Below are 24669 nucleotides of genomic sequence, written 5' to 3'. Positions count from 1 at the left end.
TAGTCAAGTCAGTTGTGAATTCTGGTCTAGTTCTGGGATTCTTTGCTACCTTGTATCCTTCATTCACATGCTCACACTAGAAACATTTTCCTGTTGGCCAGTTACTTTCTTATTAAATATTGTCTCTTTAGATTTGGGGATATTTAGAAAAACAAAAGTGTTTTTAATGTGCTGTCTTATTTCTTTTTCTAGGTGCTCTCTGAAGCCTGTGGTCAGGAAATAACCACTAAGCAGATGCTGCCTGTTGTATTGAAAATGGCAAGAGACCAAGTAGCAAATGTCCGATTCAATGTGGCCAAATCGCTACAGAAAATTGGACCAATTCTAGATACCGAGTAAGATTTTAGTATTATTCTTTTTTTTTTAATACTTTTAAAATTTCACGTCATATAGGCAGAAATAGCTAAAATTAAATCCGGTGATTTTCACTTCACCTAAGATGTGGGATGGGTTAAAGAAAATAATAGAGTAATTTAACAACCAGTTTTGATTGTGTCTACTCTGACTTTAATATTTAAGCTGTGTACATATGTAGATCATTGTTCGAAGCTACTTCTATAGAGAACCTGAGAAATTATTTAATACTTGTCAAGTTTATATTATAGGTGTTTTAAGATTTTTTTTTTATTTTAAACTTTAAAAATTACCATAGAGCAAATATATATATACACACACACCATAAAGCATTTCTCTGGCTCAGAAGACTGCCTCTCACAGATGATACCATTGCATTTTAGTGCTTTGCAGGAGGAGGTTAAGCCGGTACTACAGAAGCTAGGCCAGGATGAAGACGTGGATGTCAAGTACTTTGCACAGGAAGCTATAAGTGGTATGTCTGTTCTCTGCCTTCCAGCGTTTGCTTCGGCTAATGGGGTATGAGTGGTGGTAAGTGGGCCAGGCGCTGAGCATCTGGACCTGGGAGGTGGTAAGCTCCTGGAATGCTCGTCTTCTCTTTGGGTAGAACCTTCTTGGCCCACCACTGAGCTGGCCATTTTCCCAATTCCATGTCTAGGGCTGGGTAGGGATATGGTTCTTACTGGTAAGAACAGTTTTTTGTTTGGATTTTAATAAGTTTTTCAAGTTTAACTTTTGATTAGCCTGACAGAGTAAAGAAACTGACCACAGTGAGAAGCTCGTACATAGTCTTATGCCTTTGGATCATTTCTGTTGTGCTTAATGTTCGCATAGATAGTTCATGAACTTTCTGTACCACTAACTCGATTTTGTTTGGAATTTTCTAGTGCTCGCATTGGCATGACGAAGAACAGGAGGGGAAAGACTTTGCTGAATTCTTATCACAGATTTCTAGTGCATGTGTTCTTGAACTGGGTGGAGAGAAAAAATGGAAAACCTTCAAGACCTCATCTGAACAAATGGCAACAACTAGCAAGAAATCAAATTTCAGTGACTTGATTCTTTCTAAAGATTGTTTTTTACTTGTCTTCCTTGTTGGGATAATTCTATTTTACCTGTTCTTATTGTCTGTGACCAATTCCTGTCCCTTGCACGGTCATTTCTTGGTTGTCTCCTAATGATTTATTTAGCACCACCTGACCTCCTGCATCCTCCTTGTTTAATCAGGCCGCGGCCACTTAATATTCCACCAAGCCTGGACAGGTTTGGACCCAGATGTGGAACAGAGTGATTCTTTTGATGTTTATGTGTATCTGTGTGTCTCCATCATTCCAAAGTTAAATATACGTGGTTTAGAATAACTTATTTGATAAGCCCTCCACTTGGGAGACACATTGAGATCTAACTGTAGCGAGAGCCATATTTTCCTGGATAGTGATGGTCTGCCTTATTGTCTCACCTGAAAGGGGAATGTGGAAGCTCAGGGTTCATGTATTGGTTGTTTTGGTCTTTCTTTGCTCGATTTTGACTGTAATCACGTCATTCAGAAACCTGAAGTGCAGATGCATCTTTCTGCTAATGTGTCATGTTGAAACCTAACTCATTTTCCACAGCTCCCCACTGTGACTGCGTTCAAAGATCCTCTTCTTTCTCCCTGCTGAGAAGCTTAAAATTTAGCGCCTCCTAATAAGCAGTGGTTCTGCTGTTTGATTGTAAGATTGCAGTTGTATTTCTAATGAGTAAAGGAACCACTGGTATAATCCACTGTGAGGATTTCCTGCTCTTTACCTGGTTCTCCTTCTGGCTGGGTGAACATTTGGTCCTTGCTACATTGTACGGTAGTAGCTTTCCAAACTGAAGTTTCATTACTAATTTTTTGGTATAGGTGACGCTGGAATCTTATCATTTGAAATGTTTGTTTTTCTACTTTTACAGTAAAACCTCATTAGTTCCTCCTGGAATTGAAGATAATGAGTTAAGCTGAAGGGTTTGCTGAAGCAAATTAATAGTACGTGAGGAAGCCTGTTGGGTCTGAACTACTTAAACAACTTTAACGCTCCTGAAAAAGCACCCTTTTACCACTTGATATGCTAGTTACTAATCACTCTTTTCAATTATATTAAAATACGTTCCGTGAGGATCTTTGTGAGGCCACACCTTTATTTAGATGCATTCAATTTACTCTTTGTCTTTGATATATATACATATGTATTTAATGGATAATTTAAATATTTTTCTTTCAAATTTATGAACATTTTTCACCTAATCAAACTCAACTTGTCCCTAATGCATTTTTAATTAATGAGGTTTTATTGTAGCTTATTTTTCTCTCAGTGCATCTCGCTGTGTAGTTTGCTTGTTTCCATTTTGGTTTTCAGTCTGTTTCTTTCATTCACAGTCTCTTAAACCCAGCGAGCCCTCTTCTGTTTTGTGAAGGTCCGGAGACTCCTAGAAAACTTTGTACATTAAACCATTTCATAAAACCAAGTTTGACAAAATACTTTCAAGTTTGTCTTACCTTAGAAAAACAGAACTTTTAAAATCAGAATTACCTGCCTGCATTTAAAACTGCCAAGCTAGTTTATAGTATGTTTCTATTTTATTACTTTTGGGCTAAGGATGAAATACTTTTCTAGGCAATAATCTTTTCTACGTTCTCATTTTAATATCTTAAACTATTATGCTGTAAACAATTTTAGTTTCGTGGTTCTTTTTGTTTTTTTATTACCTGCAGGTTTTGTTTGTCTTCACTGAATTTCATATTTGAGAGGCTGTTGTCTTGATTGAAACAAATTTGCACAACCATTGCTTTCCTCTCGTTGGAAATGCCATTGGTTTGGGGATAGACTTTTAAATGGCCTAGTGGACCCCCTGAGGAGCTCTGTGCATTGACCTCTACCCTAAAACTGTGGTAAAGGGTAGACAGCAAGCCATTGCTTTCTCAGGCTGGGTCAGGGAGCTCAGCAGGGCCCTATCTTTTTGGGTGACCCCAAAGGGACTTCATTGTTTCTTTCTGACTTAAACAATAGGGAATCCCTTTTGTTACTCCTCAGAAGAATTGTTCTTTGGCTCATAACTTTGTCATTTTCTCCATGGATTAGTTTTCTTGTCTTGATTTCACTGGAATGTAAGCTCCAGGAGCTCTGCAAGGGCTGGGATTTTTGTCTGTTTTGTCTTCTGCTGTATCTGTAGCACCAGCACCTAGATCAGTGTCTGGTGTACATAGTAGGTGCTCAATAAAAATATGTTCAGTTAATTTCTAAAACCTGTGCTCTGGTGTGTTTTGTGTGTGGAACAAGTCATCCAAACTGCTTCTCATTACCCTGTTGACACAATGAAGGAATTTCACTGCTTTTAAGAAACGAGCTTTTCGTGGCCCTTCTCCAGTCCCCGTTCCACTTGGATTGTCCAATGCCTGGACTAAGCACTGCCATACTTATCCATCCTAGGCAGTTTACAGCAGTTGCTTGATTGACTAGGAAAGTGGAGCAGAGATATATACAACATATGTCAATGAAAGTCTCATCAGTCGCGGAATTCACCTTAGTGTTTCTTTCTACAGTATTTACGGGGTTTAACCCTCACAGGCTTAAGAGACCAGATCTTGTTTGTCTGCCTGTGCTGCCATGAAGATAGGAACCCGAAGTGCATTCTGTTTCATAAGAAGAAACAGGTTAATATATGGTTTCTAACGAGACTTTGTTGATACAATAGCCCTCAGCTCACAGAAATATCACAGCTTGGCCACGGTGATCCTAGGCCCTGGGGGTCTTTGCTGGACAGCTTGTCTTGACTCAACAGAGACAACAGCCTGACCTTTGAGCTGTCTTATCCAAGCATCCGAGATACTTGCATGGACCTCCAGGGGAATCAGATGTGTCATTCCTGACCCAATGGTTAGGCTGTGGTAATGCTGGCTTGTTGCAATTTTATTAATCGCTGTGTTGTTACGGAGTTAAAAATCTTTCCTGTAGAAATCACATTGGTCCCATCCCCCTGGGGATGGCAGGGCAGGGTGGCCAAACAAGTTGGGTGCTCGTTTCTTGCCTTTCACTTAAATTCCTCTGACCCTTTTTTTTCCCTCCTGGCATTCTTGTCTTAAAGCCTCCTTTCTGCACTGCCTGGATGTAAACTGGAGGGAGAAGGAGCCGTCACCTTGTTCTCCTTGGCTGAACAATGAAGCGCTTGTGCTCTGATGTTATGTAATTGTTTCTCTCTGATTCTCTCATATTCCTGTTTCCATCCAGTTCCTTGCTCCTCTCTCCTGTTCACTCACATGTCTCCAGCCTTTTTTTTTGTACCTAGAATAGTCTTCACTATTTTGCCTCCACGAGCCTGCTGTTTCCAGGAAATTATATAATGTTCAGTTGAGATGGAAATCTTCTGGAGGATGAAGAGAGTTTAATTACTCATTGGGTAGAGAAGCCAAGTCATTTCTTTATTCAGAGTTGTCTCAAACTGATGTCGTCAGTTCTGAAAGGAGTCAGGTCTTTTCTGTCTGGCTGGGGCTCTGTAGGCTGTCAGTGACCCAGACCTGGGGGAGCACCCAGCCAGTACCAGCGGCCCTGCGGGGTAGCACTTTCCATGGCTCTCCAGGAAAAGGCACCTTCAGTCAGGTCCTGGGGTGAACCAGCTCTCTCTGCCCAGAGACCCATGTGCTCCCCCACCGCAGGGCTGGAACACCCGGGGCATCGCAGGTGGGCTTAGGGGCATGTGGCCTGGTTGGGACAGTTACAGTCCGCTGTCTGTGTCTCTAGTGGTGGCCCAAAGGCTGAGGAAGCTAGATTTTCCTGCGAAGGACAGTGAAGAGCCCAGCACCCCTGGGGCTGACAAGAACCACTTCCTGAGACCCAGAGGGCCGGGGGGGGGACACCGGGAAGGTAAGTGCTGCAGACACTCCTGGCCTGAGTCCTTCCCTTGCCTGGGCTGAGGTGTGGGCGGAGGGCAGCCAGCGAGGCGGCGAAGCCAGATCTTTACCTCGCTGCCTGAGGGGACGGTCACGTTTTGAGGGCCACGGGAGTGTATTTTTAAAGCCTGTTGCCCTGCTTCTTGTCCTTCCTTCTGGGAATGCTTTCTGAGGGGTGGGGTGGGCTTGCCAGCGCTGTTCCTCGTGTGGCTCTGCCCGCGTGCAGAGGACAGAGGTGGTTGGCTGAAGAGCTGCTGTTCCCACTCACCTCACAGAATAGACCGTTCTCATTTGCTACAGTTCCTCTCAGGTGGTCACTTCCATTCAAGGAAAAAAAACACTTCTGTCAATTTTACTGGGTAAGAGTCCGAATGTTTTACAGGACTCACTTGACGCCCCTCTGGAGGAGGTATGCCAACGTTCAAGTTCAGCAAAGTTGGTGCCAGCCACTGCCCTGGGGCTGTTTGTTAGGAGGGTGATTTATGACCTACAGATACGTTCAGAAGAGCCGCACAGAGGGTCTGGCTGCCGTGTGCTGATGTCAGGCTGCAGTTAGTTTATTTGGAAGATAATGGTATTTTCGCACCTACTCCAGTGGGTTTGCTTGGTGAAGCTTCTAACGATGGGAATAAAGACACAGACCTACTAGAGAACGGACTTGAGGACACGGGGCGGGGGAAGGGTAAGCTGTGACAAAGCGAGAGAGAGGCATGGACATATATACACTACCGAACGTAAGGTAGATAGCTAGTGGGAAGCAGCCGCATAGCACCGGGAGATCCGCTCGGTGCTTTGTGACCGCCTGGAGGGGTGGGATAGGGAGGGTGGGAGGGAGGGAGATGCCAGAGGGAGGGGATATGGGAACACATGTATATGTATAACTGTTCACTTTGTTATACAGCAGAAACTAACAAACACACCATTGTAAAGCAATTATACTCCAATAAAGATGTTAAAAAAAAAAGTTTGTCTTATAAATCTTTATGGCTTTTCCTTCATTTTCTGTGAACTGGGGCCACGCGAACCGTGTGCTCTTGTCCGGGCCCTGAACTGCGGTCTTTCATCTCAGAATGTTCTCCCCTTCCTGCCGCGCTGGGCACTGTTCTCCCAGGGCCGGCAGCTCCGGCTGTTCCTGCAGTGGCTGCCCCCGCGGGAGGAAGTGCCGAGGTAACAGCGCTGCTTACAGCTGCAGCAGCCCTGGGCCCTTTCGTCCGTACCTCTGTTTCACTGAACTTGGCCTCAGAGAAGAGACCGTGGCCGAAAGAGTAGGCATAATAGTCACAACTTTTTAGACCTAAGCCACAGACTTCCTTGGGAAGAAAGGAGTTATGTTTTCCTACACTCAGGGTCAACTGGCCATGCCATTAAGTGCACGGTTTGCCTTTGATCTGCAAGTGGAATGGTTGAGGCGACCCCTCCGTGGCAGACTTGCCAGGTCTGTAGGCGGCCCCGATGGCCACAAACTGGGGAAACAGTATTAGCTGCTGTTCCTCGAGCCTCGAGCCTTGGTAACTGTGCAGGCATCTTGTCAGGCACCTGGCAAAATCTCACTGAATCCTCGCAGCAGCGTGGTAGGTGCTGGCATCTCTGTTTCTCAGCTGGTCGAGAAACTCCCCCCAACCCTGTCGTGTCTACTTGGGCGTCTTTTCTGGCAACGGAGGCAAGGCGCTGCTAGGCCTCTGAGGCTTCAGCTCACTTAACCCAGGAAAATCCCCTGCCCCGTGACTCAGGGAGCCTTCCCCGCGTTTGTTTCACTTAAGGAAGAGGACTCGAGGGTGAGATGAAAGGGAGTTGACTGTTGCCAGGCAGAGCCCTGCGTGTCAGGGGCCAGCAGCCAAGTGAGTGATCCAGGAAGTCATCCAACTGCAAACCAGAAATTGTTCTTAACCCCTCACTCACGCACTGTCCGTGGCCCATAGCAAATTCGCCCATCTGCCCCGACGGGGTCAGAGGGTCCCCAGAGCCCTGGGAACTGCCTCCAATGTCCACTGACCTCTGGGCCCCGCGGGAGCCATTCGATATCCCAGGGCTCTGGCCTGCCCCTTGGTCCGAGAGGGAATGACCCCAAGGGGTGAGAGCCAGTTCCTTTGGCGAAGGGTGTCTACTTGGTTCCTCCCAGACTGGCCCTTGGTGTCCGCGGAGCCGTCTGTGCTCTGGATGTCGCGCGTGGCCCCCGCCTCGTGCAGGGAGCGGTGCGGCGGTCTCGCGCTCCCTGCCCACCCTGGGTCAGCTCGGCAGCTCCTTCCTGGCGGCGGACGGTGGGCTTCCCTCCGAGCCGGGCGGGGCTGCCCTCGGGGACGGTCCAAGGGCTGCTCTCTGACGACAGAGCTGCTGACGGGCCTCTGTCAGGCGAGGGTTAACAGAGGATTTGTTTATTGGATCCCGAAGTAGCTGTCACGTGATTTTAATCAAAACACCATTTCCCTGACAACAGTGATGTCAGTCTTGTTATTGCAGGACGGAGCAGCTGCGAGGGACAGTCAGGCTCCACGCCGAGCCCGGGTTCGGAGACTCACATCGAGGGCAGCGTCATAAATAACGCTCGCAGGCACCGATGGGCCAAATCTGCCCTCCTCTGCCTCTCCTCTCTGTCCTGACAGCCTGTCCCGCGCAGACGCTGGCCGGAGCCCGGCCCCCGTGCCCCCAGGCTCCACTGAGAGTGCACCTTCTGCACTCCTTGCTCCTTTTACCCTTGTTTCTACTTCTGGTTTTTCCAGTTTTCCTTATTTTCCCCAAACTCAGTCATTTGGGCCCCTAGCATCTCTGGCCTCTGACTTCTGGCACCTGGCTCTCCTCTGTGTTCTAAACCAGCACCTACTGGTGAACCAGCAGTCCTGCTAGCCCGAGGTGGGGGACTGTCCAGCAGCACAGGAGTCTCGGCTCCCTTCGGAGCCAGCTTCCCGGGGGGCGGAGGGGCTGCTGTCCTGTCCTTTCTCTCCTGAGGGCAGGTTAGGGGAGCCTAGGGCTGCCTGAGGGTCTCCAGGGCAGTTCGAAGGTGCTTGGCTGTGGGTGCCTAAAGGCTAAGAGCTCCTTAAAGAAGGGCCAACCTCAGGGTTGCAGGATTAGTTCTCTTAAGCCCAGAAAGACTACGGGAGGCCTGGGTCCAATCCAGCTGAGGACTGATCACAGAGATCAGTGCCAGGGAGGTCGGCAGCGGACCGCTCCCAGGGCCGGTGGAGCAGTGTCCTCAGGCTCTGCCTTCTCTTGGCACCTTCTCCTCTCTGGGGGCTGGGGGCCAAGCAGCTGTCTCTGCAGAGAAAGATACCCAGGCCCTCCAGCCCTTCTCTCTCCAGGAGCTTGGCCTTAAAAGTTGGGAGATGGATGAAAAACGCCTCCGAGGTGGGACATGGATTCTCATGGATGTTCCTTCTTCTGTGGTACCCATGGCTGGTGCTGCCCAGAACTCATCACTGAAAACGAAGAGAACCTGGGCAAAGTTCCTGGTTCTTAACTTGGAACAGGTGCTCAGAATAGGGCATCCACCCTTAAGTCTGTGACGGGATTTTTGTAGGCACCAAGCAACCATTTTCTGTGTCCAGTGTTGGGGTGCTCAAGAGTTAAATGAGAACAAGACAGGGAGAGGTGCAATACTGTGACAAGCCATTAACGGGAGCTGGGGGTCTTCTGAGTGCTTTCTTGTTGGAGGCCGTGCTAGGCCAGGCTGCGTCCGAACCTTGCAGTAGAGCTGTGGTTAACTCAGCTAGTCTATGTTCCCAAGTTACCACTGGGATAACGGGCCTTTGCAATGATTTGCCCAGGTTAGCGGCAGGGCTGGGAGTGGTGCCAGGGGCCGAGGACTCAGCCAGAGGTTCTCTGCTGCCTCCCGGGCTGTCCCTGGCAGAGACTGGGTAGCCTCCACCCTACCTGGAGGGCCTTTCTGGCCAGAGTGGTGCTCCAGGGGGTGGGCCGGCGAAGCTAGGCTCTGTTCTCCCAAACTTGCTCCTGGCCAGGCCGTCCTTGCCCAGCCCTTTCTTCCCCGGGGCCTGCTCCAACTGCCTGGCTGCCCTTTGGCCCTCTCTTGGCTGGCACAGGGACCCTGCTAAACATCTGGGCTTCCTTCGTGACCAGAGGGCAGTGCTAGGGGGCCCCAGACTGGAGTCGTTTCGGCTGTGAACTCGGGGTCCCGCAGCGTGGCGCGCTCCTAGGAAAGGCCTTGGGGGCTTTCCCTCAGTTCAGTTGTGTTCCATCCCCCAACTCTGTGGGTGGCCCTGGCGTGGTGGTGATGCACTCACTCCTGAGGGTCAGGGTTCCCAGTCAGGCCCCCTTTTGGTATCTCAGGCCCCATTCAGGGAGTGAAGAGAGAGATGGAGTCAGAAGCTCTCAAAGCCTGCCCGACAGGGAGAGCGGCGGCTTCTCCCTCCGAGAGGCCAGATCCCCGATACCTCTTTCTTCTGGGCCCAGATTTCCTGAGCTCTCTGCCCAGCCAGCTCTTGGGGGCTCAGCTGCAGGGGGAGTCCACTTCCCATGGGCAGTGTCCTCTCTCCCCACATCCGGGTTCCTCACCTTGTGGCTCAGCCCTGCACCTGCTTCACCTGGGCTTCAGACCAGCTCTGAGTCAATGCGCTTCGGAAAGTCCCTTAGAAATTTATACAAAGGCAGCTATCAATGCTCCCTATCAAAGTATTTGCAACTATGGGTCCAGAGGAATTCAGCTGCGCCAGCGGATTGGGACATCTATAGCAGGAAGGCTCCTTAGTCGAACGGCTGGAGGCACAGAGCAAGCTCCGCACTCTGCCTGACCTGGCTTTTGGGTTTGGCCTCAGTGATTTGCCGGTGATGGCTAGTGTCTGAGGGGAGGGTCCAACCCCTTCACTTCAGCCAAGACCCACCTCTGTCTCCCAAGGGGACACTGTAAAGTTTGAGCCAGGGGCGATATCCCATCCCTCCAGAGCGCCTCCGCCTTGCCATTTCTTTAAAACTAAAAATTTTTATCGGAGTGGAGTTGGTTTACAATGTTGTGTTAGTTTCAGGTGCACTGCCTTATCATTTATTTCAAGTGACATCACTGGGGCCAAAATGAGGGCAGAGCAGCTGTACCCTGTGCAGGTGACATTTATTTTGTAGCTATGGGGCACCCAGGATTTAGTGCACAAAGCCCAGAACTTCCTCCCACGGTGCCCTGGGGCTGCAAGGCAGAGCAGGGGGCTCTCTCCCCACCTGGGTCCACCCAGGGAGGGATGGGAACGCTCAGCAGGGAGGGCCCTACCAGAACGGTAACTCTGAAGAGCGCGAGGGTTTGCAGATTGAGTTGCTAATGCTCTGAGTCAGGGGTTAGAAACCCCTCTAACCCCGTGATGGGCCTTAGGGGGTCCAGGAACCAACTCCTCCCCTGAAATTATCTGTCTAAAGTTGTATGTCTGTGTACATATGTTTCCTAGGAAGAGGATCCAAAGCTTTTATCAGCATGTCCAAGGGATCTGTGAAACCTCAACTTAAGAACTAGTGGGGTGGAAAGGAGCAGACGGCCAACAGCAGAACCTTGGGTGGGGCCCTGACTGGCGGCGATGGAGGTGGGCTCTGGTGACTGCAGACGCGGCATCACCTTGGAGGTGTGAGCACAGCTGACAAGCTCTAGACCCCAGCCCAGCTGGGCAGAGGCCCTGGATCGGGAGCTCGGGTCGCCCTTGCCCCCTGCACTGAGCCTTTGGCTCACAAAGGCCACAGACCGCAAGATGTTCTGTACAACGTGAAGGTCAAGGGCTTGACTGGCTGCTAAGGCTCTGGCCAGTCTCTGCAGGCAGGTCTGTTATTTTTGCCTGTACCCTGGACACGGGGGGTTGTTTTTGGCAGCACAAAATCAAAAGGATGGAGAAACTTGGTGGGCAAGGGGAAAGTTTGTAAAACATCGTTACTGAAAGTGTTTTCCTTTAAAAAAAGGAAAAAGCAATTGAAACGCAGTGTTACTGAAGTCTCGGTCGCAAACACAGACGACAGCCATTCGGGGCAGGACTGAGCGCCTGAGGCAAGCCGCGTGGAGGCAGCGGGCAAGTCGGCGGGGAGGGCTCTGCTCTCTTCCTGCCCTTGGCCGTCTGCCCCAGGCCTTCCACTCCCACCAGGGCCGGTGGGTGATCCCTCAGTTTGGAGGCTGTCTCGGTTCTATAGCACAGGCTCAACTGGAATGGTCTGAGTGAAACCAGAGCCTCAACTTGCTGCCAGAAAGTAGGAATTTTTTTTTTTTTTTTTTTTGGCTGCACCACTCGGCCTGCGGGATCTTAGTTCCGGGACCAAGGATGGAACCTGTGCCCCCTGCAGTGGAGGCGTGGAGTCTTAAGCACTGGACCGCCAGGGAAGTCCCCAGAAAGTAGGACTTAATAGTGCCCTTTCACTCAGGGTCTGGCACTAAAACAAGTCTCGAATGTATGAGAGCGCCCCAAATGCCTCAGCGAACGCATTCTCCAGCACCCGAGGGCACCAAGCTGGCTCCTGTCTCTCGGAGGGGGACCGCCGTGTGTGCATGTGTGCACACGTGTGTGTGCACACGCGGCGTTGAAACCTTTTCCACGGAAGACGTGCCGTCCTAAGTGCCAGTGTCTGGCTGGGCCCCCATTGCCTCCCTTTGCCCTGCAGCTTGTCACAGGTGAGCCCGAGGCGCCTGCCCCCTCTCCTGCTGCTTCAGAGGCCCCTGCCCGGCTCCGTCTCCGAAAGTCCAGGAGCCCCAGGCAGCCCGGGCCTTGTCCGTGTGCAGAGTGCGGTTGGCCGTGCTTCCGTCAGCACTCTCAGCGGCTACCGTGTACTCCGGCGATTTCAGAGCAAGGTATTATTTACCCTGCTGACGTCAATGAGAACATATTATCCACTGTCCTTTTCTGCAGCCTGAAATGAGCACCAGAGCTCAGGGAACACAGCCACCTTCCATACTTTTCAAAATTCCACCCCCGGCCTGATGAGGGAAAGGCCCTATCTCATCCACCTGACATTCATATCACCCAGGCTCTTAGAAAACAAGTTGTTTTTATTTTAATTCAAGAGGGTTGGAAACGTAAAAACAGTACATTTTCCTTGCAGAAAAGTACCCCATTTAAATTACGTTTGATACAAAGATCATTTATTAAACTGCATTTTAAGCAATTTTCTAACATTGAGTGACAGGTTACATTTTGATTTTTTTCACATTGGAGCTATTATGATTTGCACTCAAAATACCAAAGCTACTGAACTCACCATTTTCTTAGTAATTAAAAAAAAAAGCACACAGAAAAAATAACTACAATTAGATTAATTTAATCAAAAGTAACTCTTTCACAAACCAAACATCCAGCAAAGACCATCCTCCTCCCTTCAGAAATAAGCAAATAAGCTTGCCCTTTCTACAAAGTGCAAATATCTCTGTATCAATTTTACTTCCTAAATTGCAATCCCCAAAGAGAAGCAAACCTCCTTTTCTCTCTGCTTCTTTTTCCTTCAGAGATTTTGGTGGAGGCAGATTTCTTTTGCCATCAGTAGTGGGACAGTATCACCCCGTGTATTTCCTTGATTGAGCAAATCTTGAAGAGATGATAAGCAGCACACAGCCAGTGGCAAGTCCCTGCTATCTGTATTTGCTAATATAACATTATTCCAATCTGGGGTCCTATTTTTCCAGGATGTTATTTTGTACTTCTATTTTTAAAGCTCCTCCCTAACCCACCCACTTTGCCTCTGAAGACAAAAGTATTCAAAGTATGTTATTTTTTTAACCCTAAAAGTACTTGATCAGCACTTCTACTTGATGGGCCTTAACTGTAAAGATACTTTATCCCCCTCCTCAGGACTGGGCTGAGTTCCTGATTCTTTTCTGAGTGGCACCCTTTCTTGGGGTTGAGTCTGTTGGTCGGCGATGGTGGGCCAAAGCAGTGCGGTTTGGCTCCTCGGCAATCAAGAAAGGGTGTGTCCCGTCACATACTTCTGCAGGAAGTTACTATACTGTGTAAGGTGGAGAAATGAGACATCTGTGATGTGAACCTGAACTTCTGTAGTTAACTGGACACTGGAAAGATCTATCCGCGGGATCTGTGTCTCCCTTGGCCTTGTTCATGCAGGGCCACCTGGACAACTACAGTTGTTACCTGGAGGGCAACACTTCCCCCAAAGCCAGGCGGCTGTCAAGTGGGAGTAAGGTTTCGGGGACAATGTCACATTCACCCAGTGCTTAACCAAGGTGGGGGGGCTTCGTTTATACAGCTGTTTGCTCATAAGAAGAGTCAGCTGCTACCGAGGAGGGAAGAGCGTGGAGAAGCCAGAGCACCCAAAAGCCCGTCCCGCCTCCCCCACTCACGAGCCCTGTGGCTTGGACAAGTCACATAGCCTTCCCAGAGCTTTGGCTTCCTCAGCCGTAGAAAGTGAGGACTATCTGCTCATTCATAGTATTGCTGTGAGCATTAGAAAAGATGGCTCGCGAAAGTGCTTGGTAAATTAATGTACAGAGAGAAGCTACTGCTCCTTTTGGACAGACAAGCTGAGTGCTTGGGCAGGAACCATCACACCTATCACTGGCTGTGGGCTGTGCTGCTGCCTATTTCTCAATGTCTACAACAGTAGGTGCCCCATTCTGCCAAATGTGTTGAAATCTGCCCAGACGTGGATAAGATGGTGGTGTAACTAGGGCGGCTGCGAGTCTTCTGGAAGCAGCCAGGCTACCTTCACGGGGAAAAATGGTGAAACAAAGATGTGAGGGGCACTGTGAGACCAGGGACTCGGGGTCCAAGAGGGGCTGTGGAAGGCCAGCCTGAGGTCACCTCGTGCCTTCCAGGGGCTGCAGGCTGACAGACACAAAGAGCTCTGTAATTAGTCTCTTCCCTGGGACCACACGCCAGGGAGGATCAAACCAGCGAACCTGTCAGAAGGGATACATACATTTGTTATCATTTGTTTTGTCCAGCTTAGAAAGAGAGGCAGATGATACTGCTCTTGTCTTCCACACATCACTCTGAAGATGAGTTCTGGAAAGATTTCCAGAAGCAACAAAACGATCAAAGATCTCTGCCTATACGACTCCAACTTACTACCTGTTCTCCAGTTTTTACCTTTGATGTCCAGGCACAAAGAGACTGAGCAGCTCGGTGGCTTCCGAGAAGGCGGTTGAGGCAGTCCAGTTTAGGGGTACGCATGCAGCCAAGGTGAGCCCCGGCACAGGGGTTCTGCAACTGTTCACTGGGACCAGTGTCGTCCAATGACCCTACGAATTGTCTCAAAGGAGGACGAATGTGAAAAATCACCTAGAGTGAGATTTTCCTTAAGCCAACAGGGAGCTTAAGTGTAACTGCTGATACAGGCTTTTAAATGTAATCCAGGGCTAGAAATTCTGACCCCAGCACAGCAGCCAGTATTTACCTGGGGCCTGACCGCAGCTGGGAGGACCCTGCAAAGGAAACCATTCATTTCCTCAGGTCCACGTGTGTGAACCGCCCGCACCTGAGCAGGGGCTGCTCTGAGCACCGTGCACCTGGACCCCTGCCCAGCCAGAGGGGAGGCTGCTGCTTCTCACCTTCCTTTAGTTTCTGGTTGGCCAGCCAGTCACTCTTGGGCTGTGAACACACCCTTCTTCCCAACTCTAACAATTAGGTAGAACTCATTTCTCTGAGAACCCCCCTTTCAGGCAGAGAGGAAGAGGCCAGTGCCACCACGAGTCCCTTCTGCAGAGGCCTTTCGTCGGCTGGGGGCGACGCTCACACGAGGCGGTCCCCTCCCTCCCCATACGGGCACGGGCCCCCCACGACTCTGAGGTGACGGCTGCCTTTGGTCCTGAGCGCGGGCTCCTGCAGTCCCGCCTGACTGACTCGGGACACCGCTTCAACACTCTCAGGAAGAAAGGGACTCTTTCTCCTTCCTTGGAGACAAAGTTGGATGCAGAAAGGCAGGGGTCCTTTAGTGCTACCTCCTAGTCCTCCTTGGTGGGCCCCAGATGCTTCCCCTTACGTGGAGGCTGGAGGGTCCTCCTCTGTGTTCCCAGGGCAGCAAGAGGGCGGGGCGGGCCTGGGCGGGGCCGAGGCGGCAGGGGACAGTCAGCGCAGCTCACCAGTTTCAAGTGGAACATCCGCCCTCTCTGCTGCGCTAACGTGCTGTTTGCCTTACAGGGACCAGCAATATCAGCTGCATGTAAATACTAGAGACACACTCGCCCAACTGGGAATTGCAGAGCTAGTGCATTTTCCCCAAAGCAGAGATTAATACCCCTGGATTAAAAACAAAAAAAACAAAAAATAGAGTACCACACATATTGCACTTTTTTGCTGAATGAAATTTTTACCTCACGTTCATCTCACCAAAGTCTCTTCAGAGGAGCCCGGTTTACAAGGTATTAAAGCTAATGGTTATTATACAGTAGTGTACACACTGCTAATGTGGAACAGACTGGAAAGAAGGTCATTATTTCAAAGTACCTCTAGTACTAAGCCTTCGTAGTGTTACTTTAGTATCTGTGAGGAGAAAACTGCCTGGAGGCTCACATCGGCCGCTCACTAGTCGGGGGACGGAGCAACGGCGATGGTCAGACGGGGCTGGGAAAACACCTGACGGACGGCACCAGTCTCCTCTCGCCAGCTTACGTTTCAGCAAATACAGACTGTTATGGAATTTATTGATTTCCGCTTGAAATAAATGAGAAAAGCAAACAGGAGCTTACAACATAGTCCAGCAGGATGGGTCATGCTATTCACCCCGCTGTCGTCGGCCTGAACAGACCCGCCACGGCTGGGTGCTCCCCAGTGTCTACCTCTGGGGCCTCGACCCTCCCGGGGCCTCTCCCGCCTCATCTGTCGGCCCAGCCGTCCTGCCGTAGCTCCCGGCTTTCCTGGGCTCAGTGGCTTATGGCCCTGTGGGGGGCAGGCATCGATGCCCATGCGGGACTCTGCCATTCCGGGGACTCTGACCTGAGCGGCCCCCGTTTTCAATCTGGAAGGCATTTTAATTTCATAAATATTATAGCGCTTCTGTAGAACATTTTGGGAAAAACATGCTTCTGTCTAAACAAATCAAGCCCTGTTTTATAACTGCCTTATTTTGCAAAGACTTAAAACAGGTTAGAGATCTTAATGAAAGGATCTCTTAAATGAAATGATGTTGTCTATTTCATGAAATCATCAATCTTCAGCATGAGGAGGAATAAACAACCCGTAGAAGGAACCTAATTCTTTCTTCCTGGGTTTTCACTGCGTGTCGTCAAATCACAAAAATGAGTCCTCCACACCACCCTTCCTTGCTCACACCCAGAGGCCGACCCCAAGCAGAGGGCCTCTGCGGAGCGTCCTGACACCAAGAGGAGCCAGGACAGAACCCCATGTTTCTCCCCACCTGCCTGGACACGTACGACAAAGAGGAAAGGCAACTTAAAGGTGTTTTCTAGATGCAGCATCAGTGTAGTATCTCTCTTCTTTGTGCTTTAAGGAAGATGCTTTGTGCTTAACGCATTCATCTGCTGATAGGACAAGCCATTCTAAAGGACAGAAACGATAGTCTTTGTAAATAACACTGAATTTGTAACACTTGGATGTTACTGTCCAGATGACAGATTACTCCTTACTTCTAAGTATACAGTCAACTAGCCGTAGCATCTTTTTAACTTATTCTGATGATTGGATCGTTAAGGGTTAATAATATACACTGTGTTTGGCAGATGATCTGCTTAAATGGTTAACACCTCTGTGGTCTTTTGAATATTGCTGTAATACTTGAACATTTCATTGCAAGTCAAAACTCTAAGGAAATTAAGGATGTGATTCCCACATGGTGGAAAACAAACTCTGAAGTGACTTTGGATTTAGCATCGACATAAATGGAAAACTGTTGGTTTCTACAGAAAAGAAATCATTAAAGCATGATCTGGGGGGAAAAGGCACAGCACTACCACTTCACATGGGAGATAAAAGTTCATTTTTCTCATCCTTAAAATTTCTAAGCCCTATATGAAACTGTCCAAATATACAAAGCTCAATAAACGACTAGCAACATCTAGTGTAAAGTCAAAGTAGTTATTACATTTTAAAAGAGACGCTAGGTCCTCTAAAGACCAACTGCCCCAAATCAGAAGTCTCCACAGAAGACTGTGCAGGAAGAGCCCGTCTTCCCCGGCCCCAGCAGGGCTGCTGCTCTTGACGGTTTCTTGAGTTTCCTGCCCCTGGTCTCCACTGCGGTGCATCTCTTGGTTCCACAGGCGACATCTTTGGAGCTCTGAGGCGCTGACACTCTGTGACCCAGGGCACCTTCTGAAGAGGTGTGTCACCTATTCTCAGATGGAGGTGACTGCCAGTCTCAGGGGTCAGTATCCACTGTTACTCAGTGGACCCTGAAACAAAGCTCACGCTCTTACCGCTTGGCAGTGATCTTGGGGACAACTTGCATCAGCAGCTTAGAACTTATGATTCACTGACGAAGTACAACTTTTTTTTATTTCCTGTGCATCAAATTTCATTAGGTATTCTTGATTTGCCTCTAAGGAACATGCTGTTGCTTGGTTTCAGTGAAAAATGTATTGCCTTGTTTTTTTTTTTTTTTTTGCCTATACATAACGGCACACATTTTTTCCTGCTTTCACCAAGGTTTCCCTCGATAATGAACTGATATAGTTCTGTGTAAAACCTAGGTCTGGATGTCTTCTTCTTATGAAACTTTTGTTGGTGGCTCTGATGAGAGCTTGCTCCACTTGACCTAAGGGCATGAGCTGCAGCCTACAGCTATGTTCCAGCACTTGCCACAGAAAACCGTGGTGGGACGGAGCCATGAGGAAGCAACCACCACCCGGCCAGGCCCTCTGATTCCAGTTGGGTGACTTGACTTTTTCCCCATCAGGGAGAGGGGGGGGATATAAGTTTTAAATGGAAAAGGCTGGAATAAAAATAGAAATACACACTCTCTTCACCTGACCCGCCTCACTTCCTGCGCTGAGGTTAATTTACCAGGACGTAGCCACTGTGCTGTGGGTCCACGGCTTCCAGCATTTCACAATCAAAGAGTCCAGGGAACTCCGAGAGCGCTAGAGGGTCGTAGCTGGAGGGGGCCTCCTGCAGTCCTGAGCTCCTGGGACAGCCCGGCGCCGCCAGGCCGCTCTGCTGGGCTCCATCCAGGGAGTACTGACAGGGACCGGGGCTGTCTGGCTCGGGGGAGGCCGCGCCTGGCAGCTCGCAAGTCTGATAGGAGAACTGTAAGGGTGCCCGGGCGGCCCCTGAGTGCTGCGGTGGCGGTGGCGGGGGAGCAGCCCGGGGACCTGGCGAGGCGGACAGCGGCTGCAGCCCCATCTCCCGGTACTGGCTGAGGAAAGGGCTGTACTGCATCTGCTCCGAGGCAGGCTCCAGGACGGGGCTCAGGGGCTGGGTCAGGCTGAAGGGCGGCGGCGGCGGCGGCGGCGGCGGCTGGGACGGCGGCGGCGTCTCCTGGTGGGGACGGGGCTGTGGGTACGAGCTCTCTGCTATCTGCATCTGATTAAAATATGCCTGCAGCTGAGACTGTTTCTGGAGGAAGAGCCGCTTCTGTTGGAGTCTAAGTTGGCAATACCAAAAGAAAGAATTTTAAATCTTCTTCAGTGAAGGCAATTTTAATGTAAATCCAGTATCAGTCACTAGTGTCCGTCCTCCCACTTCTCTCTTTCCCACGGCAGGAGAAAAAAAAAAAAAAGTGGGGGTAGGAACCAGTCATGTTTGGTTTCTTTAACCCAATCTTATTCTTTGTCCCCCAATTCTGGCTGATCCCTCAGTGCTCAAATGAACACGAATTCCTTTTCTCTAAGACTCTTTTTTCCTCCCTGTGAAACAAGAGGCTGATTTCCCATCTGGAGTGTTTTGAAGCGGGGTTGACACCTTGGTCTCTGCGGGTGTCTGTAGGTTGATGGATTAGGGTAGTTCTACCTTGGCCAGGATGTTGCTACCAGTGAGGCCTGGGGGCACGGGATTACACAAGGGAGGATGGAGGCCTTCTCTCCAGTATAACCCACTTAAACTGCAGCAGCTCATGGATCCTGAAAGCTTAGGTCTATTCATAGCCCAAAGGGGAAACACTGGGAGAAAAAGAAAACAAAGCACGCTTAGGGCTGCTATTTCCTGACAGGCCTATAGTCCATGGACAGTGGAATATCCACGTTAGCGTACCGAAACCTGTTTTCCTGGTAGAGGCAAATACTAGGGGAAAGGACAACATACCCAGCTTGTCTGCCACAAAGGAAGTGATTTCTCTGGCCAACCACCATCTCTCACCTGTGTTCTTGCAGCTGCTGCTCAAGGCTCCGTGGTGGTTCTTTACAATAAAGCTGACAGGTGTTCTGGGCTTTTGACAAAAGGCTGGGCTTCTGGAAGAGCAGAAAAATACAAGCGTGACATGGTGTCATCTAGGACGCGGTCATTAGACTGTACTTCTGCCTGGAGGACGAAGCCAAGTGAGTCCTCCAGAATCTGCGCAGGATGCAGGGACTGACACTTGCTCGTTGAGACCCTGGGAGAACCTGTGGCCCAGCAGCATTGGGTCAGCAGGCCTGGGCTGTCTCAGCTCTAACCTGCTTCACTTTTCTGTCTCTAAAAGTCCTCTAGGACCGGGAGGCTCATGGAGACTAAAAACAATGAGAAAAGTGGAGTTAGATCTATAGCAAAGGCCACGGCGCCTGCTGAGTGAACAAACGATTCATTCTTTATGGGATCTATGTTGTATCATTTTTAAGGATTTTTGGGCACCAACAGAGAGCTGATAGTTCATTTTTTGCTGACTTGAGATTTCCGTTTTATTTATTATTCACTAAGAGGTAAAGAAGCCAGGGTTCCCTTTCCTCCTGCTCAGTGGCAGTACCCTTTCCTGGGGTCTGAGGACAGACCTTTTCTGCTGCCAACACAAAGCATAAGGCTAAGTCTGAACATGTTTCTAGAAACGACAAGTGCAGAGCCAGACCTACCTGCCTATAAAGGAATTAAGCAGCTGCCCTAAAAAAAATACCAAGCAAAACAGGTTCCTGCTTTGCAGAGAGGCAGATTCGGGATGAACAAAGTGAGCTGGAGCAACAAGGGGGAGGATCCCACCTGGAGTCTGTGCTGCAGGTACTGGGCTTCCAGGCTGTGCCGCTGGGAGAGCTGAGGGCGCGTGCTGCCCGGGAGCGCGGACACGCTCTTCTGCTGAGGAGGAGCTTCCTCCTGAGGGGCAAGGGGTGGAAACACTTTCAATTTCCCACGTGGGAGAAAGTTTCAAATCTCAGTTTAAGCACCCTGGCACATGTCCAAGGGGAACTCCAGCTCTGTTAAGACATGCTCCTCAATGCTTTTACAGTAACTAGTAGGCTGAGGGTTAATCCCTTTGCAGAAAGCGTATACATGCATTACCTGTAGTAAACGATTGCCTAGTCAGTACTGGAGCGAAGGCCCCTGATGTCAACGGAAGGTTATTCCCTTCCTGTGGGCATCAAATGCTATAATATCCCTGATGTACTGAAAATGGGCTCAAATAAAATGTATTAAATAAACAGCAATATTTTTTGTATTTTTAGCACAAATAATTCACTTATAATATTTAGTGAAGTGATATCACATCAAAAATAGTGGCAACAAGCTTCTCATTTGTACTCTTATTTGTAATTTCTGTGTGTGTGCGCATGAAGGGAGGGGAGTTCAAGGGAGACTCTTAAGGGGTATAATTCACATAAAATCTGCCCTAGGAACCGAGCATCGCTTGACAGCGTCCAAGCCTCCACGTGGTACCGATCACCTGGGCCAGCATGGAAGGGTCTAACCCAACCTGTCGGGCAGATGGCAGCAACAAGGAAGGCCTTCAGGCCGTGGTCTTTCCAAAAGAACCCTGTTTGCTCCAGGACTGGAGTAAATCCTCTAAATGAAATGACACACCATCAGGACGAACGGATGCCTTATTCTCACCTAGCCACTGCGGGCAGGGCCCAGAGCACGCACCTGAGGGCAACTGCTGCCCAGGTCCTGCAGCTGAGGAGCAGGCGATGCCAGGTTAGGGTCTGCCTCTGAGCCCAGGTGCTCATAGAGCAACTGCACTTTGTTCAACTCTAGGATTCCTTTGGTTCTAGCCAGATTCTGAAGATGCTGTCGAAATGCTACAATTCCTGAAAGAAAGAACAACGACCAAACAGTTTAAATAAAACACAAGGCCTTTCAGTGGCCAGAGGTATGGAACCAACATGGCAACAAACCCCATCCAGTCGTACAACACAAGAGCCGTAGGAGCCAGCAGAGAAGGCAGGCAGTCACCTTGGGTGAGGGAAGTGTCTGACGCCCGGCGGCCCTCTCTGAAGCTCACTGGAGACCTGTTGTGGGCCTCTCGTTTCTGGGAGCTCAGAGCCTGCATGGTGGGGTTGGCAGGTCTCAGGCTCACGAAGGGAGACGTCATGCGGGGTGAGGCCTGATTGGCTAACATGATGTCCTTAAGGGAAGGGTTGTCCTCAAGAAAGTGCAGGTCCCTCTGAACAGACCCCATATCATACTCAGAGTCCACACTGTCAAGGGAGGGGTTGTCACTCATGGAGAAAAGTTTCCCTTCAAGAGAAAAGACAAAACAAAACACAACACCAACATGACCACCAATCAATCGCAACTTCTTGGAACAGGGGATACAAAGCATAACCAGCTTGAGTTTTCCACAGCAACAGTGTCCTTAATTTCCAACCAAAATATCTTTTCAGAACTTTTTTACATGCCAATTTAATCAGCTTCGAATTTTGTGGTGAGAACACTCCAGAACCTGTACCCATAAGATCTGGGCCACTCCCAAAGAGCCAGAGTCCTTGATGAGTCACATCGCACTCGGATGAAACTGGGCGTCAGGGGAGGCCACTCAGAGACGTTTCATTTTAATCTCTGAGAGCTGCTGAGCAGGCCTAATCTTAACTCCTGCTGCATGTGGTCCACAAAGAAACAAGACATAGGCAACATTCCAGGGGCTGGTTGGTATCATTCCTGTTTCTTGGAGAAGACTCAAGATGCTGGGAAAACCCAGGCCAGCACTTACCGGAAAGCGTACCTGAACCAGGCATCACGGCCAGCTGATTGGTCACTTCCGACAGAGTGTGCCGCCTCTGCCCGCCGCGTGTGGACTGGAAGGCGCCCAGGGCCCGCCCGGGGTCTTCCTCGGCCTCTCCTTCTGTCTCCAGCCCTTCATCGATGGAGGTCTCCATCACGTCGCTGGGCAGTGACTGGCATCCCTTCCTCGCCAGGACGGGAGGCACAGGGTCCAGGAGACAGCCGTTTACCTACATGTCAGCGTGAGAGGGATGTGAGAGGAGCTATCAGTCACTGCTCTGCTAAGACACTTGAAGAATCCACAAAGGCAAAGATGTCAAGACCTCTGGCCAATTAGAAATTAAGTAAAATAGTACAAATGTACATATTGGTTACTAATGACAACCATGTAGATGAGAAGTTAAGGCAAGTCAACCGCAGCCCTCAAGAGACAGAAGCCCATTATGACCCAAACTATCACTGCCTCCTAGGTTTCTCTGAGTCGCCACGATTACAATGAACAATGTTTTTAGTGGTTTCCAGATGAATAGGGTGTATTAGCTTGAGGCCTACCAGTTATTATTATTGTTTTAAATAAGGGAAATGAAGAGGGGGAAGATGAGATTTAGAAAAAAGAAAACAAAACCAACTGCACGGCTCATAGCTAAGAAAAGAGCAGTCACCAGCATTCTTCTGACGTTCAACCACAGAACACACTGGAAGGCTCTACACACACTTCTATATTCATAACTTAAGTACCTGCACATTGGATTTAGTCTTTAATTGGTTCTATGTGCCTAAGGAATGGAAAAAAGAATTCTTTCAAGACGGACATACCACAAAAAGGAGTGAAAACAAAATCCAAATGGCAAACAGCCAAAGCCTTCCATTATAGAATAACAAATGACTCACAGGCCCCAAATTCCAGCAGAGGTTAAGGAGCAGCAGCGCTCTGAACTCTCTCCGCTCCAGCAACACACACAGTATCTACGCTTCCTATCCCACGGGATGAGCTCAGCACAGCTCCTGGGTGACAGCGTCGCCTTCCTCTGCAGTTGCCAAGCAAACCACCTTGGGGGGGCAGACACAGCCCACAGAGGGGAGCTGTGCTTGCGAGTTCTTCTGGCTGGTAAAAAGCCCCAATGAGGAGGCAATTATTTACCTCATTACCTTAAGTATCCCCCCCGTGGAAATCAATCCAGTTTTCTCCTATGAATAGCTGCTCAGGAACAGCCAGGCCTAAGGCTGAGCTCCCATCAGTACTTTCACCTGGAATACACCGGGGAGCGCTATTGTTTCCTTTGGAAGCAGGAGAGGCTCATGTATGTGAGAGGTGACGTGGGACATTGCTATGCCAGACACAGGAAACTTTCCTCTTATGGCAACCAATCTGAAGGCGCTGAGAGGCCCTTTATTTGGAGAGGGAGACTTGGGTGACTCAGATCGTTGTTTGCTTGGGGGAGGGGATGGTTATTCCATAAAATCTGTTCTGGGGCTGTAGCCATTACTTGGATAAAGCAGCTAGTGCACCACAGGGTTTTAAAGTGACAAGTGGCCATTTAATGCTTTCTTCCTAGACTAAGACCAATCTTCTCCATGGCACTAGAAAACAAAAACTCTGAAATCTGGCCAGCAACAATTATGCTCCCCTCCAACCATCCCCAGATAAGTGTTCCCTTTTTGACTGAACTTAAAAGTTTTCTTGTAGGGAAGAATGGTGGTTTGGGGACTTACCATTCATGACTCTACGCTACGTTCCTTAACTGTCTACGAGTATAATTCTCTAAGACTAGCCAAGGATGATTTGGAAATGAATAAAAAAACAACAGAGAAAAGACTGTTATCAAGTAAATATCTACTGAGCATCTTTACATTTTATAGCTATGTCAAAATTTTGTCAGATATTTCTTTCAAGAAATATTTTGCAAGTACCGCCTTACAACCATGCCTTTCTTTCCTTAGTAGAGAAAGGCCACTTTTTTTCTGAGTACTCAAAAAACCTTGCAGTCTCCCCAAGTTTACTATTTTTCTTAAATTGTCTGCTTATAAATTTATTTCCTCATCTAGACTACAAGAAGAATTTTTATCGTTCATTTAACAATGTTTACTGAATTCAGTTTCACCCTGGGACAGGTAGATGCCAATGATCTGGTTTTTCAGGTGATGTTTGGTGATGACTGAATCAGAAAACGCCGTGGTGACCCTTTCATAGCTAAGAGGTATGAGCAGAAAGCTGCTCTAGAGCTCATTCAGTTTACAGATGTGAACACTTCCACCTCTAAGATCAGTTCCTGAAACAGGTGATAATCATGCCACCTTTGCCTGCCAGTTTACCCAGGGACTTGATATAACAAATTAAACTCTAGGATTTTGTGACTGTAACATGGGCTGATCTATCTTAGTGACCTAAGCTGCTAGAAATGAGATCTTTTGCTCTAGGAAACAATCCAGGCTAACTGTAAACTCTAAGACTGCAAAATACAATATGGGTGGGTAAAACGTACA

At 49.0% G+C, this 24669-nt stretch overlaps 2 protein-coding genes across 5 annotated transcripts in view; one reads left to right on the top strand and one right to left on the bottom strand.

Moving 5' to 3' along the window:
* PPP2R1B (protein phosphatase 2 scaffold subunit Abeta) overlaps positions 1–15406 on the top strand; it is a 36825-nt gene extending 21419 nt beyond the window's left edge. The window contains exons 13-16 of one of the 2 annotated variants that reach the window (XM_060105410.1): positions 193–335; positions 738–829; positions 5112–5238; positions 15313–15406. In XM_060105410.1, coding sequence (XP_059961393.1) covers positions 193–335; positions 738–829; positions 5112–5238; positions 15313–15406 — 456 coding nt within the window. Of the gene's footprint in view, positions 1–192; positions 336–737; positions 830–1241; positions 3620–5111; positions 5239–15312 lie in introns of those variants that run through there. The other variant, XM_060105409.1, reaches the window with a different exon arrangement.
* SIK2 (salt inducible kinase 2) overlaps positions 12238–24669 on the bottom strand; it is a 140333-nt gene continuing 127901 nt past the window's right edge. Inside the window, exons 10-15 of one of the 3 annotated variants that reach the window (XM_060105406.1) lie at positions 22175–22415; positions 21418–21702; positions 21109–21272; positions 20230–20340; positions 19420–19511; positions 12238–18709 (exon numbers count right to left, since the gene is read on the bottom strand). In XM_060105406.1, the coding sequence (XP_059961389.1) occupies positions 18121–18709; positions 19420–19511; positions 20230–20340; positions 21109–21272; positions 21418–21702; positions 22175–22415 (1482 nt within the window). In that variant the 3' untranslated portion in view covers positions 12238–18120. The remainder of the gene's footprint in view (positions 18710–19419; positions 19512–20229; positions 20341–21108; positions 21273–21417; positions 21703–22174; positions 22416–24669) is intronic. The other 2 variants (XM_060105408.1, XM_060105407.1) reach the window with 2 other exon arrangements.

Source organism: Mesoplodon densirostris, chromosome 7, assembly GCF_025265405.1.
Source record: "Mesoplodon densirostris isolate mMesDen1 chromosome 7, mMesDen1 primary haplotype, whole genome shotgun sequence".
NCBI lineage: Eukaryota > Metazoa > Chordata > Mammalia > Artiodactyla > Ziphiidae > Mesoplodon > Mesoplodon densirostris.
Note: the sequence above shows the minus strand (reverse complement) of the source record. Positions and strands in the feature narration are given on the sequence as shown.